We start from the raw sequence: 18,511 nt of genomic DNA on the forward strand, positions 1-18,511 counted from the left end.
TCAGCGGGGAGCCTGCTTCCTCCTCTCTCTCTGCCTGCCTCTCTGCCTACTTGTGACCTCTGTCAGATAAATAAATAAAAATCTTAAAAAAAAAATAGAAATGTATATTTAAGTGAATCTACCACCTAAATATATGAAAAACTGAATTCCAAGAGATAGAAGAATTAGGAAAATAAAAAACCTTTTTATGACAACTTTTGCATCCAAGTTGGCATTCAGCATGGATAACAATCTTTTTTTTTTTTTTTTTTTTTAAGATTTTAAAGTAATCTCTGCACTCAATGTGGGGCTCAAATTTACAATCCCGATATTGAGAGTTGCACGCTCCACCAAGTAAGCCAACCATGCACCCCTACTTTTTTTACTTAACATTTTCATTTATGGAAATTGCTTAACTTACTTCATTAAAATGATTGCAGCATTTAATAATCATAATAACCAAGCCAAATCCTTCAACTTTGGTCTTTTACTTTGATGAAAAATGGCTGGCCAGGATTCCCTTTACATAGCCTTTTATAATGTACTTGATAGCGGTTAACCTATTCTTTTCTTTATGTACATAATCCCAATCCAAAAGCTTTTCTTCACATTTTTAATTATTTAATTTTTAGGACAAAACTACCAAACATATACCAAAATATGATTAAATTAGTCTTTTAGGATACTTCCCTCCCCATAATTTCATATGAGAAATTAGACTTTGAGTGAAAAATAGTTATTCTTTATTATTTTAATTCTGTCTTTAAAACAATGCATCAAGAAATCAATATTATAATAGAACATTTATAAGCTTAAAATGTTCTTAGCAGTAGTTAATTCCTCCATAAAATATAACTGCATATATAAAGCAGTATCAAATTCACTCATATATATTAGACTGTAAAGTATAATGGAAGATAGCACATCTTTTTATGTCTGGGCTATATAAACATAATAGTTACAAAATGGGAAAGAAAATTGCTTTGTTGCTATTGAATATGTGACTTTGACAAACTTAGATCTTCATTCTCCTCCTCTTTTGAAAAAAAGGGAGGGAATAACAATACTCACCCATTTTTGTAAAGATTAAATTAATGTTTGCAAGGTACCCTGTATAGTTCTCACCTGATAATAGGTACTAAATTAATGGCAACACATTTCATCTCATGGCACTAATTAAGATAAAATATAGTTGATCCTTGAACAACACAGGGCTTAGGGGCACCGACCCCTGCACAGTGGAAAATACAAGTATAACTTTTGATTCACCCAAAACTGAACTACAAATAGCCTATGGGTGACTGATGACATAGCTGTCCACTAACAAATATTTTGTACGTTGTCTGTATTATATACCGTATTATTATAAAGTAAGCCAGAGAAAAGAAAATGTTAAGAAAACCATAAGGAAGAGAAAATACATTTTCAGTACTGTAAAAAATCCGCATGTAAGTGGACCTACATGGTTCAAATTGGCCTTGTTCAAGGGTCAACCGCATATTGCCTTATCTGGGCTACTCTATAAGCTGTGTAATTCACTGGGCCGACTGAGAGGAAAGGAGGGCTGAGGAACCCTGCAATTCGGCAGTTATTCCACAGCTCTCTGTCTGTATACTAAAAACCAGCCAGCTTGTACAAAAGTACAGAAGAGCACAAACAACATCCCGTCGTCTTCCACAGTGTTTTCTTTAGTATCCATTATTCACTACAAACTAACTATCCATTATTCACTACAAAGGTCATTTAAAAGAATTAAGGGTTTGGGGAGGCCATTTAATGTGAATGTTGGAGGTTTTAGAATTAAATTGAGAAAGTATTTAACATATCACTTGTGACTGATTTTCAGACCTACTTAGTTATGTAAAATGACCAATTATGGTTAGGCCTAAAATACACAAGTGCAAATAAAAATTCAAATGTGTAAAAAAAGATCTCTCTTCGGTTCCTATAAAAAGAAAAAAGGACAAAACTAAATACATACAATTATATTACAAATATCAGGAAACTTCTACCATCAACAGTGATTATCTTTTTCCTATAGAAAAGTAACAATCTTTTCCCCACACACATTTAATTAATATGAAACAGAACTACAACATATTACATGATTTTCTGGGGGGGCTACTAAAGACCACAAAATGATTTACCACGAAATATGTTTTGTGCAAAAATTAAAGAGACTGTATTTGAACAGAGCAGAACAGGAAAGAGGAATCATTAACAGGTACCCATTGTTAGGAATGGAGTTGTATCCCCGCAACACCTATCCCACTGCCAGCAATGGGAGTGGAGACAACGATGACAAAAATTAACATTTTACATTACTTTAAAGTAGATAGATGCCAGATTATTTCAATATTATGAAGAGCAAATATTCATTCTTGACCATTTAGCAAGGACATGCACCAGGAAATTCTATTATCTTCTCAACATTAACCTGGACAGAGGGATGGGGATGGTACAGATGGAAGACTTAAAAAGAGAGAGACAGAGAAAACACACAGAGGAAATACACACAACATTATGCATTTAGTACAAATAACGAAAAACGACTTTCATGACACATCTTCCAAGAAAAGATATTTTTACATGTCTTGAAATCCTATAAAAACCAGATATATCACAAGGGGTTAAAAACAAAGTCACTGATGAATGATAATCACTTATTAGCAGAGTTCATGCAATTAATTATCTTAGTTGGAAAGCTACTGTCCCAAGTCAAAAAATGTATGCTCTGCCACATGATGACATATGAAAATCAGTTCTTAAAAGAAATTATTTTGCATTCGGTACTGACAGAACTCTTGAGAAGGGGCTATATAAACTGAAATTTATAGAAATTTTTAAGTGATAATCTTAAAATACCATACAAAAATGTGTAAATGAAAAGATGCTTTAGAGTTGCAGGGCATTATAAAATCCGTAATGCAGATTAAGATAAAAGAACTTCCCTTCTTCATTTAAAAAAATTGTTAGCATAATCTTACAAGTTCCAAACTGCATTTTCAGTCAGCAGCAAAAGGTGCCAGATGCACCAGCACACTTCACAGGCCCCAGGAATGACCGAGGGGGCACTTGACCTTCAGAAGGGTGCGGCCAGCACAAGCTCCCCATTGCTCATGGGTGCACACAGGAAAAAGTTTGCAACATGTCTCACCTGGGAGATACTCTAAGCATTCAAACATTTATACTCCTCTTTTATCTACCCTGTCAGAGAGGAAAACTGCTTTTTAAAGATATAAACAATATAAATTCTGATAGTAAAGCACTGTAAAAATTAGGTATGATATTTTTGGCACAAAGCACTTTTAAAATCTGAGCTCATTTTGCAAAATATATGTCTGGAATTTCTTATTTGAAAATAAAAGCTTTCAACATACACACAATGTGTAAATGATTGTATGAATTAACGAATTAGATTCTAGGTTTCCTTAAATACTGAATATCCCTTCAGTATACTTCAGTACCAGATATCTGCATGCAGACCTCCACATTCCACGCCATACAGATATTGCACAAGTAACATTGCCAAAATACAAACTCATGCAGTCTGCCAAGACTTAGGATTTACCTTTCAATATTATTTTTTTGTACGTATTTGACTTCAGTACCCCTTTCCAGAAAAGCTGTATAACCAATTTCGGAAATACAATGCTTGCTATCTTTCCTGGACAATACATCCTGTACCAATACATTCAGGCATTCCACTTATGTTTTCCAGCACTTAAAATTCAGCAAAACCTGTTTGGGACATTTCTTATAGCATTCCTTCAAAAACAGGAGAAGCGTCGTCTGATGTAAAAGAATTAAAATGAGTCCACAAGGCAGTAATTTTTCCACCAAAGATCTCGCTCCATCTGAAAAGCACTGCAGAACAATATTTAAGTCTGTCAACTTTCACAGAGCCATTAGGTGCAAAGTCTGCTAAAAAAAAAAAAATCTTGTAACATACCATGACAGCTGGATGTGTTTCTTACTGAATTGCACAATATAATTCAACTCTTTTTCCTCCCTAAAGTGTTTTAGGGTATGCTACAGCTGCTAAAAGGATTTCTGTTTTTCTTGGTCCTCTGTTTGTTGGGTCTAAGATTGATGACATCTCCACCATTAAGAGTACCTGAATTCTGACCCGAATGACTTCCAGTAGATGTATTAAAGACACCTGTATAAATTGAGGGAAAACAGACAGAGTGATACTGATAGAGCTCAGGGTTACCAATTACAGATGGTACATGCAGCATCTTAGTAAATCAGTAATATTTTCCATATTTATATTTTCAAGCTTTTGTTTTCATTTAATATATTTTCAAAAAATTTTTTAAAGTAAACTCTAAACCCCCACCTTTTTAAGTAAACATGGGCTCAAACTCACAACCCTGAGATCAGGAGTTGCATGTTCTACCAACTAAGCCAGTCAGATGCCCCACATTGGATTTATTTTTACCAGCAAATATACATTGCTTGTCAAAGTTCAAAGGGTATACAAAAGGGATTAAAGGCTCCCTTTCAAGGGCACCTGGGTGGTTCAGTCATCAAGCATCTGCCTTCAGGTCAGGTCATGATCCTAGGGCCCTGGGATCAAGCCCCACATTGGGTTCCCCACTCAGCAGGAAGCCTGCTTCTCCCTCTCCCACTCCCCTTGCTTGTGTTCCCTTTCTCGCTATGTCTCTGCCTGTCATATAAATAAATAAAATCGTTTAAAAAAATAATAAATAAAAAATAAAGTCTCCCTTTCAAATCACCGGTTTACCTTCCCTAAAGCATGCATGTGTTATCACTTTTCCCACGTATCCCTCCAGAGATATTTTATGCATATTTAAGTAAAAAGGCATAAGCATTCCTTTTCCTCCCTTAATTACCAAAATGGTGATTAACTGTACACACTGTTCTGCATCTTTTCACTAACAATCTATTTCTGAAATTTGGAATCAGTAAATATGATAATTTTTTAAAAAGATTTTATTTATTTGACAGATCACAAGTAGGCAGAGAGGCAGGTAGAGAGGAAGAAGCAGGCTCCCCACCGAGCGGAGAGCCCAATGTGGGGCTCGATCTCAGGACCCTGGGATCATGACCTGAGCAGAAGGCAGAGGCTTTAACCCACTGAGCCACCAGGCGCCCCTACAGTTTCATTCTGAACTGTAATCTCTATAATCTCTAGATTATAGATTAAAGTTAAACTATAATCTTTATAAATCTATCATCTTAAACTATAATCATAAACTATAATCTCTAATTTATAAACTACTTATCATCCATGATACACCAAAGTCTGGCCCAGAGACACGGTCAGCAATACGAAGACGACGAAGAGCAATTCCTGCCCCCAAGAAGTTTGTACTCTCATCAGTGAGATGAGCTGATACACAAATAAGAAATGCGAGATACTCTACCTTAAGTGTCATCAAAGAGACCCAAGAGCCCACAGATGGTTCTAAGGAAGGACCAATTACAGCTACTGTATGAGAAAGGACAAACTGATAAGGAAAGGTATAATGGGACAGCCGGCAGCGCAACGGACTCAGATCTCTCTCAGAAGAAAAGCAGAGTGGCCATGGCTCTCGCTAGATATACAGTGAGCAAAGAAAGCTTTCTAGACAGTCCTTGAGTAATGAATAGTTCTTTGGCAGGGATGGGAAAGAGAGAGGTCATTCTCTCTCTAAGCAAAAAGGAAGAAAACAGTCCTAGAATGTTTAAGAAACAGCAAGACCTCTAGCAGAACTGGAAAACGGGGTCCATGTATAATAGTGGGGCATCAGGCCACACAGAATAGACAATACTGTCTTTAGATCTCAGAATGAAGAAAGCTGCATTTAATATTCTCCACAATATGAATCTATCAAAGGGCTTTACTCAGTGAACTGGAAGAGACAATAATGGAGCCCAGAAGATAAGACCAGACAGAAGCTTATTACAACTGTCCTATTTTGTTTCACAGAGCATTTGAGGTGTCTGATGATAAGAACATATGCAATAAAAATGGCAAAATAACAACGAAGAAGAAGCCAGAACCAAGGGGGAAGGGGAGTTAAAAGAGGTCAAGAAAATAATGTACATGATTACATGTATGTGAAGTCTCTAAGAGACTACAGAGAAGCTTTAGAAACAGAAAATATGGATCTCAACTTCCTGGAAGCCAAAGCAAAGAGCAAGACATGGTGAGTCCTTGTTACAGAGAAGACAACATACTTAGTCTTCAGGAATGTTAGACTTTGTAGGCATTATTTATTTAAAGATTTTACTTAGTTTATTTGAGAGAGAGAGAAATATGAAAGAGAGTCTGTGAGCTGGGGGAAGGGGTAGAAGGAGAAACAAACGCCCTGCTGAGCAGTGAAACCCAATGCAAGAGTCAATCCCAGGACATCATGCCCTGAGCCAAAGGCAGACACTAACCAACTGAGCTACCAAGTGCCTCTTTGTAGGCATCTAACATTACAAAAACAAAACAAAACAGAACAAAAGCCTGTAAAGTGTATGGAGACAGTACAAGTATTCCTCAGAAAAACAAGTGTTAAGACCTCCAGATCTTTATATATAAAGTCTTATCTCTGCTCTCTTTTTTTTTTTTTTAAAGATTTTATTTATTTCACAGAGAGAGAGATCACAAGTAGGCAGAGAAGCAGGCAGAGAGAGGAGGAAGCAGGCAGACAGAGGGGGAAGCAGGCTCCCTGCTGAGCCGAGAGCCAGACATGGGGCTCGATCCCAGGACCCTGAGACCATGACCCGAGCCGAAGGCAGGGCTTAAACCACTGAGCCACCCAGGCGCCCCTATCTCTGCTCTCTTAATACATAAAACAGATTTAGAAAATTTAATGGTTAAAAAAATATTTTAACTCAATATACCTTCTAATATGAGACCTGATACTAAGTTTTAATAATTGCTGATCTAATACTTTCTTTTTTTCTTTTTTCTTTTTTTAAAAGATTTTATTTATTTACTTGACAGAGAGAGACCAAGCAGGCAGAGAGGCAGGCAGAGAGAGAGAAAGGAGGAAGCAGGCTCCCTGCCAAGCAGAGAGCCCGATGCGGGACTCGAACCCAGGACCTGGGATCATGACCTGAGCCGAAGGCAGCGGCTCAACCCACTGAGCCACCCAGGCGCCCCAATCATATGACTCTTGATCTCAGCTCAGGTCTTGATCTCAGGGTTTTGTGTTCAAGCTCAGCACTGGGCTCTACGTTGGGCATGGGACCTACTTAAAAATTTAAGAGATGGTTAAAAAAATAAATAAATATGACAATAATGAATGGAAAATTTATGTAAACATGGGATTAAAATTTCTTGGGTACTTACCAATTTTGTTACTACTTGAATGCATTAATTCTGGATCCTCAGCTATTTGCTGTTTGAGTTTTTGAAGGTATTTTTCAGCCAAATATTTAAAAACTAGAATAAAAACAAAAATCTTACCAGGTCAGTATAATTTACGCATGTAAAATCTGTTATTTCATATCAGTCACTGTCTATTGTATACTTTCTAAAAACATTTATTTGTTTTTGAAATATCTGTATTTTTTCATTCATCCTTACTAAACACATTAAAATTAAATTTGAAGTATACGATCTAGTTGAAAAAATTCAACTTTTAAAAATTATTTGAGCAGGGGCTCCTGGGTGGCTCAGTTGGTTAAGCATCTGCCTTCATCTCAGGTTATGATCCCAGGCTCCTGGGATTGAGCCCCACATCAGGGTTCCTGCTCTTCAGGAAGCCTGTTTCTCCCTCTCCCTCTGCCTGCCACCCCCCCTGCTTGTGCTCTTTTTCTGTCAAAAAAGTAAATAAAATCTTAAAATTATTTGAGCAATACCTAAGTACAATGGTCATAATAAATATATATGGCATTTTAGTAGCAAAGAAATAAAATAATACTTGCAGTTATTACTTTTAGGTACTTGAATAGGGATCCACATTCAGAACACTACACTAACTCAGTCTTGAAAAGTTGTCTCCTTTTTAAAAAAGATTTTATTTATTTTTGAGAGAGAGAGAGAGAGAGAGAGAAAGAGAGAGAATGCATGCATGAGCATGAGCCGGGGAGTGTGGTAGGGCAGAGGGACAGAGGCAGATGCCGACTCCCTGCTGAGCAGGGAGCCCAACGTGGCACTCGATCCCAGGACCATGGATCATGACCTGAGCCAAAAACAGATGCTTAACCTACTGAGCCATCCAGACGCCCAAGATATCTCCTTCCTTTAGGTGAAAAAAACTACCTAGAAGACACTTGAGTAATAATCAAGTTGCAATCTAATAAAAGTAGCAGTTCTAGAACGAGAAAAATAATCGCCTTCTTCTACTGTCAATTTATTAAACTGGGAAATATTACTAAACAAATTAAGGTCAGGCTGCCTGGCTGGCTCAGTGAGTAGAGCATGGGACTCTTAATCTAGGGGTCATAAGTTTGAGCCCCACGCTGGGGACAAAGATTACTTAAACAAAGCAAACCAAAGAAACCCCCCCCAAAAATGAGGGGTGCCTGGGTGGCTTAGTTGGTTGGGCACCCACCTCCTGGTTTTGGCTGAGGTCATTATCTCACGGGTTATGGACTGAACCCCACACTGGGTCTGCACTTAGCAGGGAGTCTGGTTGATAATACCCTCTGCCCCTCCCCTGCTCTCTCTCTCAATAAATAACTCTTTTTTAAAGACACACACACCAACAAATTAAGGTCATTGTAAACATCTAATGGAATATCCTCTACAAAGGAGTTCTCAAACAAGTCAGTAACTTGAAAAGGTATGCATGAAAAACACATGCATGCATACACACTCATATAGATACAGTTATATTTTTAAAGATAAAAAACAAAACGAAACCCACTAAAGTTTTTCTATAGGGAGTAACAAGTATTCAGAGCCATTGGTAATTAGTTAAGGACTCTAAGAAAGGAGCATCATGTCTCTAAATTTTACTTGATTGTTGACAAGAAAATTCTATTCTTATTACATATATGATTTCTGGAAACCACAATAGAAAAAACATAAGTAGAATAAAACAAACTTTCTGCTATTAATTTTTTTTAAAGGCAGTTTACCTTCAGTCACATTTAGATCTTCTTTCACTGACGTTCTGTAGAATCTTAGCTTTAACTTTTTTGCCAGTGCCTCAGCTTCCTCACTATATATTGATTAAAAGAAAAAAAAAGGCACTTATAGAGGTACTTTCTGATAGCCTGTTTTAAAAGATCATTTTTATTACATTTACTGAATACAGCTTGCAGGTGGGGGGTGTCAGACCTTCCAGCCCAGTTGAAAGCTATGTTCACAGTGCTGAGACAGGATTTTTAGTTTTCAGTATTCTTGGGGGATAAACACCACTATACTGTCATTTCTATAGTCATTGAAGTCAAGCCTTAAAATGGCTAAATATCTCTTTTCTTTATATAATACTTAAGTTAACTTGCTTTCTTGTTTTTAAAAACATTTGAATTTAATTGCACTCTGAAAACCCTATGCTGCATTCCTTATTTTACTCATACTGGCTATGAAACTACTTTGCTGCCAAAACCCAAGTCATCATATTAACAACTGTGTCTACGAGAGCATACTCCTAATTTTAGTTTTATTATGACTCCTGATCTGAGTCCACAGTTTTACTAAGACTGTGGTAGCTCTGCTCTAAAATTGTTCCCGAAGGGGGCGCCTGCGTAGGTCAGTTGGTTGGGCAACTGCCTTCAGCTCAGATCATGATCCTGGAGTCCTGGGGAGTCTGCTTCTCCCTCTGACCTTCCCCCTTCTCATGCTCGCTTGCTCTCTCTCTCTCTCTCATTCTCTCAAATAAATTTTTTTTAAAAAGTCTTTAAAATCGTTCCCGATGATTCCACCCTACCCCTACCTTCCTCCTGGTTTTCAATCCTTGTGTAGCCTTTCCTACACTGTAATCAAGGTTAGTCTGTGTGATCAATAATACACAGAAGGGATAGTATCTGACTTCTGAAATGAGGTCATAAGAGACATTATGGCTTCTGCTTTGTAGTCTTGAATCCCCTGACCGGGGGAAGCTGGCTGCCATGCTGTGCCGACACTCAAGCAGCCCCAGGGAGAGGCCCGCATGGCAAGGAACTAAGTCCTTCTGACAACAGCCAAGTGAGGGAGCCATCCCAGAAGTGGATCCTCCAGCCCCAGTCGAGGTTGCCACGACTAAAGTCCTGGGCAACATCGCGACTGCAAGTTCACGAAAAACCGGAACCAGAACCACCTGGCTAATCCACTCTCAAATCCCTGACCCACAGAAACTGAAATGATAAATTGTTGTTGTTTTAAGCCACTAAGTTTTGGGTCCATTGGTTATACAACAGATAACTAATATTAAGAACATACAAACAAGATAAAAACCAAAGACTTTTCAAAGCTAGCAAATACAGATAGAAATTATTCAGATGCTCTGTTCACAAATTTGAATAGTATTTCTGAATATACAAAACAATATGAATCTGAACTACTTATCCCTTTAAACTCATCAACATAGATTAGCTACTTGCTCTAGATATTAAAACATACAGGGATTTTTTCTTAACATTCTTATTAAATCTAGATTTGCTTTAACATCAAGAGCTGGATTTGTGGTATAAGACCTAAAACTGGAATTCTAAAAGAGCCTTCAAAATTCATTTCCTGGGGCGCCTGGGTGGCTCAGTGGGTTAGGCCTCTGCCTTCAGCTCAGGTCATGATCTCAGGGTCCTGGGATCGAGCCCCGCATCGGGCTTTCTGCTCAGCGGTGAGCCTGCTTCCTTCTCTCTCTGCCTGCCTCTCTGTCTACTTGTGATCTCTCTCTCTGTCAAATAAATAAATAAAATCTTTAAAAAAAAAAAAATTCATTTCCTGTAATTTTCTCTACTTATGATTTCATATGAACTTTTTTTTAACCCAAACCAATCACCTAGAACAGCTCACAGAAAATTTAAATTTAAGGCAGTCTCTATAAAGGGTTTCCTAAAATTTTTAAATCCACACAAAAATTAAAACAGGTTTTAACTTTACAGAATTACCACCTCCCCCTCAAAAGTTGACATCTTACTTCTTTATACAAGAATCATCCAAGAGGTCAATCTTGTTTTGCACAAGCACAGTTGGTATATCTCCAACTTCAGCTACTACTTTCTCTCTCCAACTGGAAATTGCTTCAAAAGATTCCCTGTCTGTGGTAGAAAATACAAGCACACAAGCCTGGGCTCCTGTAAGGTCACAAAATAAGAATGTTATTTACATTAATGAAGCAATTCTATATAGGATGAGGGCAACTTTTACCTATTCAAACGATTTTATTTTTAATTGAAGTGTAACTAAGATACAATGTTATATTAGTTTTAGGTTTATCGAAACCATTTTTATGTAAATGAATATTGAGCTCACCTTTGCAGCACTGTGCTTATGTTTTAACATACAAATTCTATTTTCTAATTCCAAGAACCAGTGGTTCTTAAAATTGTGTACATTCTTATTAACTATACATTCTAATTAAGTAATTGTTAAATAAAAGCTTGGAAGAAAAAAAAACTGGACATATTCTTTTTGGAACACCATGAAATAATGATATTGAATATTATAAAAGCAAGAAAGAAGCGTGCCTGGGTGGCTTAGTGGGTTAAGGCCTCTGACTTCAGCTCAGGTCATGATCTCAGGGTCCTGGGATGGAGCCCCATATGGGGCTCTCTGCTCGGCAGGGAACCTGCTTCCCCCCCCCCCCCGCCTGCTTCTCTGCCTACTTGTGATCTCTCTCTCTCTCTCTGTCAAATAAATAAATGAAATCTTAAAAAAAAAAAAAAGGCAAGAGAGAATGGTAAGCTAAGTAAGAATGACAAGCTATTGTCAAGTTCTTCCTATTACTATCTACCATTTGCTTCTGAATTTCTTTCAGCACAAATTTAAGAAAAATCTGAGAAAAATCATAATTTTCTCATTCTATTTACTTAAAAAAAAAACTTTAGGGGCGCCTAGGTGGCTCAGTGGGTTAAGCCGCTGCCTTCGGCTCAAGTCATGATCTCAGGGTCCTGGGATCGAGTCCCACATCGGGCTCTCTGCTCAGCAAGAAGCCTGCTTCCCTCTCTCTCTCTCTCTCTGCCTGCCTCTCCGTCTACTTGTGATCTCTCTCTGTCAAATAAATAAATAAAATCTTTAAAAAAAAAAACTTTATTATTTTATTTTAGTAGCAGAATACCAGTGATGTTAATGAGCATAATTTAATAATCAGTGCCAGAAGGTAAAAAAAGTAAAATAAATATATATATATTTAAAATAGAGGAAAAGGTTTAATTTCATTTTTTATCCTGTTTGACTGCATAATTCCTATTACTCAATGACTATATTGTAATTTCCATGCTGAATGACAATATTTTAACTTTCAATTACCACATTAAGTGGCAACCTTCTGAAAGAAGCCCTTTTATTTTAAGTAGGCTCCACACCCAATGTGGGGCTTGAACTCACAACCCTGAGATCAGGAGTCGCACTGACTAAACCAGCCAGGCACCCCTGAAAGTTCTTTTATAAATGATTAGATGTTACATTAATCAGGCAGCATGGTGACTAAAGCAGATACACAGGCAACAAGAGAAAATCACCCTGGGATCAAGAGGATTTTCTGGAATCAAGGCACCTTTTCTTTTTTTTTTTTTAAAGACTTTATTTATTTATTTGACAGAGAGATCACAAGCAGGCAGAGAGGCAGGCAGAGAGAGAGGAGGAAGCAGGCTCCCTGCTGAGCAGAGAGCCCGATGCGGGGCTCCATCCCAGGACCCCGAGATCATGACCTGAGGCGAAGCAGCGGCTTAACCCACTGAGCCACCCAGGCGCCCCTCAAGGCACCTTTTCTTACTGTTACTCTTTCCTTCCAGATCCCTCAGGCATCAGACTTTCCTAATAAGACTGGGCTGCCTAAGACACTCTATGGCCGAAAAAGGTCTGTGTACCACCAAAGGGAATATTGTAGTAGAAAGCAAAAGAGCATGAAAGAGAAAAACCATCAATTCATTATTACTGTAAAAGCAGAGGCTTCATATGGGAAAACCTTCCCTACTCTAAAACAGGTTTTTAAACCAAAGACTACATTAATTACAAAAATTGTCTAAATTAATATAAAAATGGGGCAGGGGACAAGGTACAACACAGAGAGAAGCACCCTAACACTTTCCATGAATTTAAGGAGAAATAAAACTGACAAGGGATGCCTGGGTGGCTCAGTGGGTTGAATGTCAGACTCTTGATTTTGGCTCAGGTCATGATCTCAGGGTCGTGAGATAGAGCCTCATGTCTGGCTCTATACTGGGCATGGAGCCTGCTTAAGATTCTCTCTCTCTCCCTCACCTCTTTCTCTCTCTCAAAAAAACAAAACAAAATAACCCCCAACACTGACAAGATCACACTAGATACTAGTAAGTAAATTTATATTTACTTGAACTCTAATATTTACTTAAACTATATATAAAATAAATAAAACATTATTTCATTACACTTTGACTAAGAAACTTTTTTTTTTAAGATTTTATTATTATTATTTTTTTAAAGATTTTATTTAGGGGCACCTGGTGGCTCAGTGGGTTAAAGCCTCTGCCTTCGGCTCAGGTCATGATCTCGGGGTCCTGGGATGGAGCCCCGCATCGGGCTCTCTGCTCAGCAGGGAGCCTGCTTCCCCCCTCTCTCTCCCTGCCTCTCTGCCTACTTGTGATCTCTGTCTGTCAAATAAATAAATAAAACTTTTTAAAAAAATAAATAAATAAATAAATAAGGATTTTATTTATTTACTATTATTTATTATAAAACTCTATTAGCTTTAAACCTAGAATTTTAGGGCACCTGGGCGGCTCAGATGGTTAAGCATTTGTTTCAGCTCACGTCATGATTCCAAGGTCCTGGGATCCAGTCCTGCATCTGGCTTCCTGCTCAGTGGGGAGCCTGCTTCTCCCTCTCCCTCTATTGCTCCTCCTGCTTGTGCTCCTTCACACTCTCTCTCAAATAAATAAATAAATAAACAAACAAACAAACAAACAAAACCTAGAATTTTATATCCAGTCAATAGTTCCTTGAGGGCCCATTAGGGTATTTGCAGGGATACAAAGTCTTTAAAAAAAGACAAAGACACTTTAAAAAAAAAATAAAAAACAAGAAACTCTTAGAGGAAGTATACTTTAACAATAATGTATAAAAAAGCTGAGCAGTTGGTGCCAGAGATATGGGCAGCAAGAATGATTAACTCAGAAAAGCAAAATGTTGTTTAAGAAATTCTTTCTTTCCGGGACGCCTGGGTGGCTCAGTTGGTTAAGCAGCTGCCTTCGGCTCAGGTCATGATCCCAGCGTCCTGGGATCGAGTCCCACATCGGGCTCCTTGCTTGGCGGGGAGCCTGCTTCTCCCTCTGCCTCTGCCTGCCATTCTGTCTGCCTGTGCTCGCTCGCTCTCTCTCCTCTCTCTCTGACAAATAAATAAAATCTTAAAAAAAAAAAAAAAGAAATTCTTTCTTTCTAAGATTTCATTTCTAAGTAATCTCTACACCCAACACGGGGCTCAAACTCACAACCCCGAGCTCAAGAGTGACATGCTCTAGGGACTGAGCCAGTCAGGAGCCCCAAAATGTTGTTTAAAAAAATGAATAAACCAACAGATAAAAGAAAAAGTATGTCCATAACAACCCCAGAATTATTTAGTGGGAGACTGAGTGGGGAGAGACCAAAGGAAAGTGGAAAAGTACTTAAGTGCCAGTCTAAAGAGAAGGGAGATGTACTGTTACATATGTTTAAGCAATCAAGGGAGGTAAACACAAATATGGGTAGAGACACCTGAATTTCACCATAGCTGTGGACAGTTCCTGCCTGTTGTTAATATTCTCAAAGCATATGCTGCAGGTGGCACTCAGCATTTTTTGTTGTTGTTATTTTCAGATTTTATTTATTTGAGAGAGAGAGAGTGCAAGCATGAGTGCAGGCAGGGGCAAAGGGAGTGGGAGAAGCAGGGAGCCTGATACAAGGCTCGATCCCAGGACCCCGACATCACGGCCTGAGCCGAAGTCAGATGCTTAGCCGGCTGAGCCACCCAGGGACCCCACACCAGTTTTTCTGAACCTGAGTTTTTTCTGATGCTTCAGAAAGATTCTTGGGCTAGCCCATCCTAAGGGAAACTGATAGCTCTGGGGAGAATTTGAAAGTATGGAAGATGGGATAAAACCTCAGCATCACTTTGGTGGGACTATCTTGAGGCATGGCTACATGGTTCCTCACAGGGACTGATTCTCCAATTGCCTACAGTAATAATTAGCTCATTAGTGCTCCCTTCATAGGTTTTTCTCCATTTTCTCCCCAGTCTCTCACTTCTCCCTGGGATCACCTACCAAATAAACCAGCCCCACCAAGTTGTGCCAAGAACTGTTTTGTGGATTACTTTTGCAGATAACAATAATTCTGAGAAATGATGGACAACTTGTTTTAATTTCCTCTAACTGAATATTATCATCCATACATATAAATACTCTGTGAAATTGTGATGCATTATGGTTCTTTTCTGCTTAGGAACCTCCCTCCTCCCCCCACCAAAAGAGCCCAGTTATATACTTTAAAAAGTTAAAGACCCTTTACACAAAATTTTGACTGAGATGACAATAAAACAGATGACAAATACCAGATTCCAAGTAAGTGTGGAAAGATCATTCTTTGCAGAATTTACAAAGGAAATGCCCATAAATCCATTATACAACTTTGGAACTCCCTCACAGGCACTTCAAGAATTTTTTTTTTTTAAGAATTGAGAAGAAGGGGAAAGGATTTCATTAAGAGGAAGTGCTGGCCACACTAACTCTTCTCTTTCTCTTGTTTTAAAGATTTTATTCACTTATTTATTTGAGAGAGAGAGAGAGAGAGAAAGAGTGAGCAGGGGGTGGAGGGGAAGAGTAGAGGGAGAGGGATAAGAAGACTCCCCGCTGAGCAGGGAGCCCACATGGGGCTCTATCCCATGACCCTGAGATCATGACCTGAAATCAACAGTCAGAAACTTAACCAACTGAGCTATCCAGGTGACCCCTTTCTTTCTCCCTTAAGGTGGGGTGCTATGGAGGAGAGTACTATCATTACCTCCTTCATCTTAATCTAGAAGGAATGGACTTTAGCAAGACTACTTAAGTAGCCTGGGATGTGTTCCTGGCAGTTGGGGGCACTCTGGACTGATGGTGCCTTGATTCAAGCCTGAGGAAGATGCAGTGGCTGGGAACAACAGCAAAAAGGCAAGACCAACAAAAAGAAAAGAGCTGCCTTTGGGAGTAACTGTGCTCCTGTCGATAGCAAGACAAAGAATGCACAGGAATTTCATATGGAAAGAGGTGAACCACATCTCAGAGATAACCTAGCATGGGGTCATTTTTAACTCATGTCCCATAGGACTGCTTATTGGATGATAGGAGTTTAGCATAGAGGGTAGAGGTGGAACGCAACTCCTGCAAAAGGCAGCAAGGAGGAAAAGAAACTGCAAGAATCAAGCATACAGGGGCGTCTGGCTCAGTGGGTTAAGGCTCTGCCTTCAGCTCAGGTCATGATCTCAGGGTCCTGGGATCGAGCCCCGCATCAAGCCACGCATCGGGCTCTCTGCTCAGTGGGAAGCCTGCTTCCGCCTCTCTCCCTGCCTGCCTCTCTGCATACTTGTGATCTCTCTCTCTCTCTCTGTCAAATAAATAAATAAAATCTTTAAAAAAAAATCAAGTATACATGTATGTCCCCAAAATGGGAACCTTGGAGGAATCCAGGACAATCCCTAGAGAAAGAATCATCTTGGAACACCTGCCACCTGGGGGGCCCCAAAATCAAATAATAGCACTTGCAAGAGTGCTCCTGTCTGGGACGACTGGCTAGCTTAGCAGATCAGACTATGACTTTTGATTTCGGGGTTGTGAGTTTGAATCTTATGTTGGGCAAAAAAATTACTTAAAAAGAAAAAGAAAAAGAAAAAAAAAAAAAAAGAGTGCTTAGGTCTCCCAATTCCATTTTCCCCTGGGCATGACTGCAGAGAAGGAAGACACATCTCTAGCAAGTCAAAGAAAAGTGAGAGGAAGGAAGCAACCAAAATTCTCTTCCCAGAGTGCAGATACTAACTGGCCTATTAAAACCCCAAGGAAGATAAGAGATTTAATGCTAAATTATATTTGTAGTTTTGATTAATACACAAGACTGGCTATTCTAACCACCAAAATGGGATAATGTTTATGACCAGAAATAACTATGAGGCAGTTGTAAAAACTACTTAAGAGTGACCAGAGTTGGGCGCCTGGGTGGCTCAGTGGGTTAAGCTGCTGCCTTCGGCTGGGGTCATGATCTCAGGGTCCTGGGATCGAGCCCCGCATCGGGCTCTCTGCTCAGCAGGGAGCCTGCTTCCTCCTCTCTCTCTGCCTGCCTCTCTGCCTGCTTGTGATCTCTCTCTGTCAAATAAATAAATAAAATCTTAAAAAAAAAAAAGTTTCCTTCTATTTATGAGCATAATCTCAGATAATAGGTCTCAAGTTTATAACTTCATTTCCCCATATTGTCAGTCAAAACCATTTTTTCTTTTCTTTTTTTTTTTTTTTAAAGATTTTATTTATTTATTTGACAGAGAGAAATCACAAGTAGGCAGAGAGGCAGGCAGAGAGAGAGGGGGAAGCAGGCTCCCCACCGAGCGGAAAGCCCGATGTGGGGCTTGAACCCAGGACCTGGGATCATGACCTGAGCCGAAGGCAGCGGCTTAACCCACTGAGCCACCCAGGCGCCCCAAAACCATTTTTTTCTTAGAAACAAATCACAGTAAAAAAACTATAATGAAAATGTTTTATACTGTACATAACTTTCTGTACTAAGTATGGTGTCTACTGTCTAGGTAGACTTCTTAAGAATTTAAGAGGAGTCACTTGGGGTCCCATAAGGGTTTCTAACATGATCTGCGCTCTGTTCTTTACAATGTCATGCTTCAACATGTCTCACTATACAATTAATGCAGTATTCTAAGAATATAACGGTGCCTTTAAACAATGGTTTTTTTTTTTTAAGATTTTCTTTATTCATTTGACAGAGAGAGAGAGATCACAAGTAGACAGAGAGAGAGCGGGAAGCAGGTTCCCTGCTGAGCAGAGAGCCTGATGCAGGGCTTGCTTGATCCCAGGACCCTGAGATCATGACCTGAGCCAATGGCAAAGGCTTAACCTACTGAGCCACAAGGGCGCCCCTAAACAATGGTTTTTTTTATATGTAGGTCTTTTAAATGAATTATAATAAAATTTTTCTTAAATATAAATTTTTAGGGGCGCCTGGGTGGCTCAGTGGGTTAGGCCGCTGCCTTCGGTTCAGGTCATGATCTCAGGGTCCTGGGATCGAGTCCCACATCGGGCTCTCTGCTCAGCAAGAAGCCTGCTTCCCTCTCTCTCTCTCTCTCTCTCTGCCTTCCTCTCCGTCTACTTGTGATCTCTCTCTGTCAAATAAATAAATAAATAAAATCTTTAAAAATATATATATATAAATTTTTAAAAATTTTATGTATTTTGAATAACACATTTCTAGGACATAAATCATTAAGTCCTAATTTTATAAGGCATGGTG

At 38.9% G+C, this 18,511-nt stretch overlaps 1 protein-coding gene across 4 annotated transcripts in view; it reads right to left on the reverse strand.

Annotated features, from left to right (window-relative positions):
• Positions 1–451: 451 nt before the first annotated feature.
• The window catches only part of RAB23 (RAB23, member RAS oncogene family), a 38,485-nt gene continuing 20,425 nt past the window's right edge, over positions 452–18,511 (reverse strand). The window contains exons 4-8 of one of the 4 annotated variants that reach the window (XR_007128216.1): positions 10,992–11,148; positions 9,010–9,092; positions 7,274–7,366; positions 3,932–4,141; positions 3,730–3,846 (exon numbers count right to left, since the gene is read on the reverse strand). Coding sequence is in view for 3 of the 4 variants with exons in the window: in XM_047734444.1 (XP_047590400.1) it covers positions 3,737–3,903; positions 7,274–7,366; positions 9,010–9,092; positions 10,992–11,148 (500 nt within the window). In the remaining variant the exon portion in view is untranslated. Of the gene's footprint in view, positions 4,142–7,273; positions 7,367–9,009; positions 9,093–10,991; positions 11,149–18,511 lie in introns of all 4 variants that reach the window. The other 3 variants (XM_047734445.1, XM_047734444.1, XM_047734446.1) reach the window with 3 other exon arrangements.

The sequence above is a fragment of the Lutra lutra genome, chromosome 6 (assembly GCF_902655055.1).
Source record: "Lutra lutra chromosome 6, mLutLut1.2, whole genome shotgun sequence".
Classification (NCBI taxonomy): domain Eukaryota; kingdom Metazoa; phylum Chordata; class Mammalia; order Carnivora; family Mustelidae; genus Lutra; species Lutra lutra.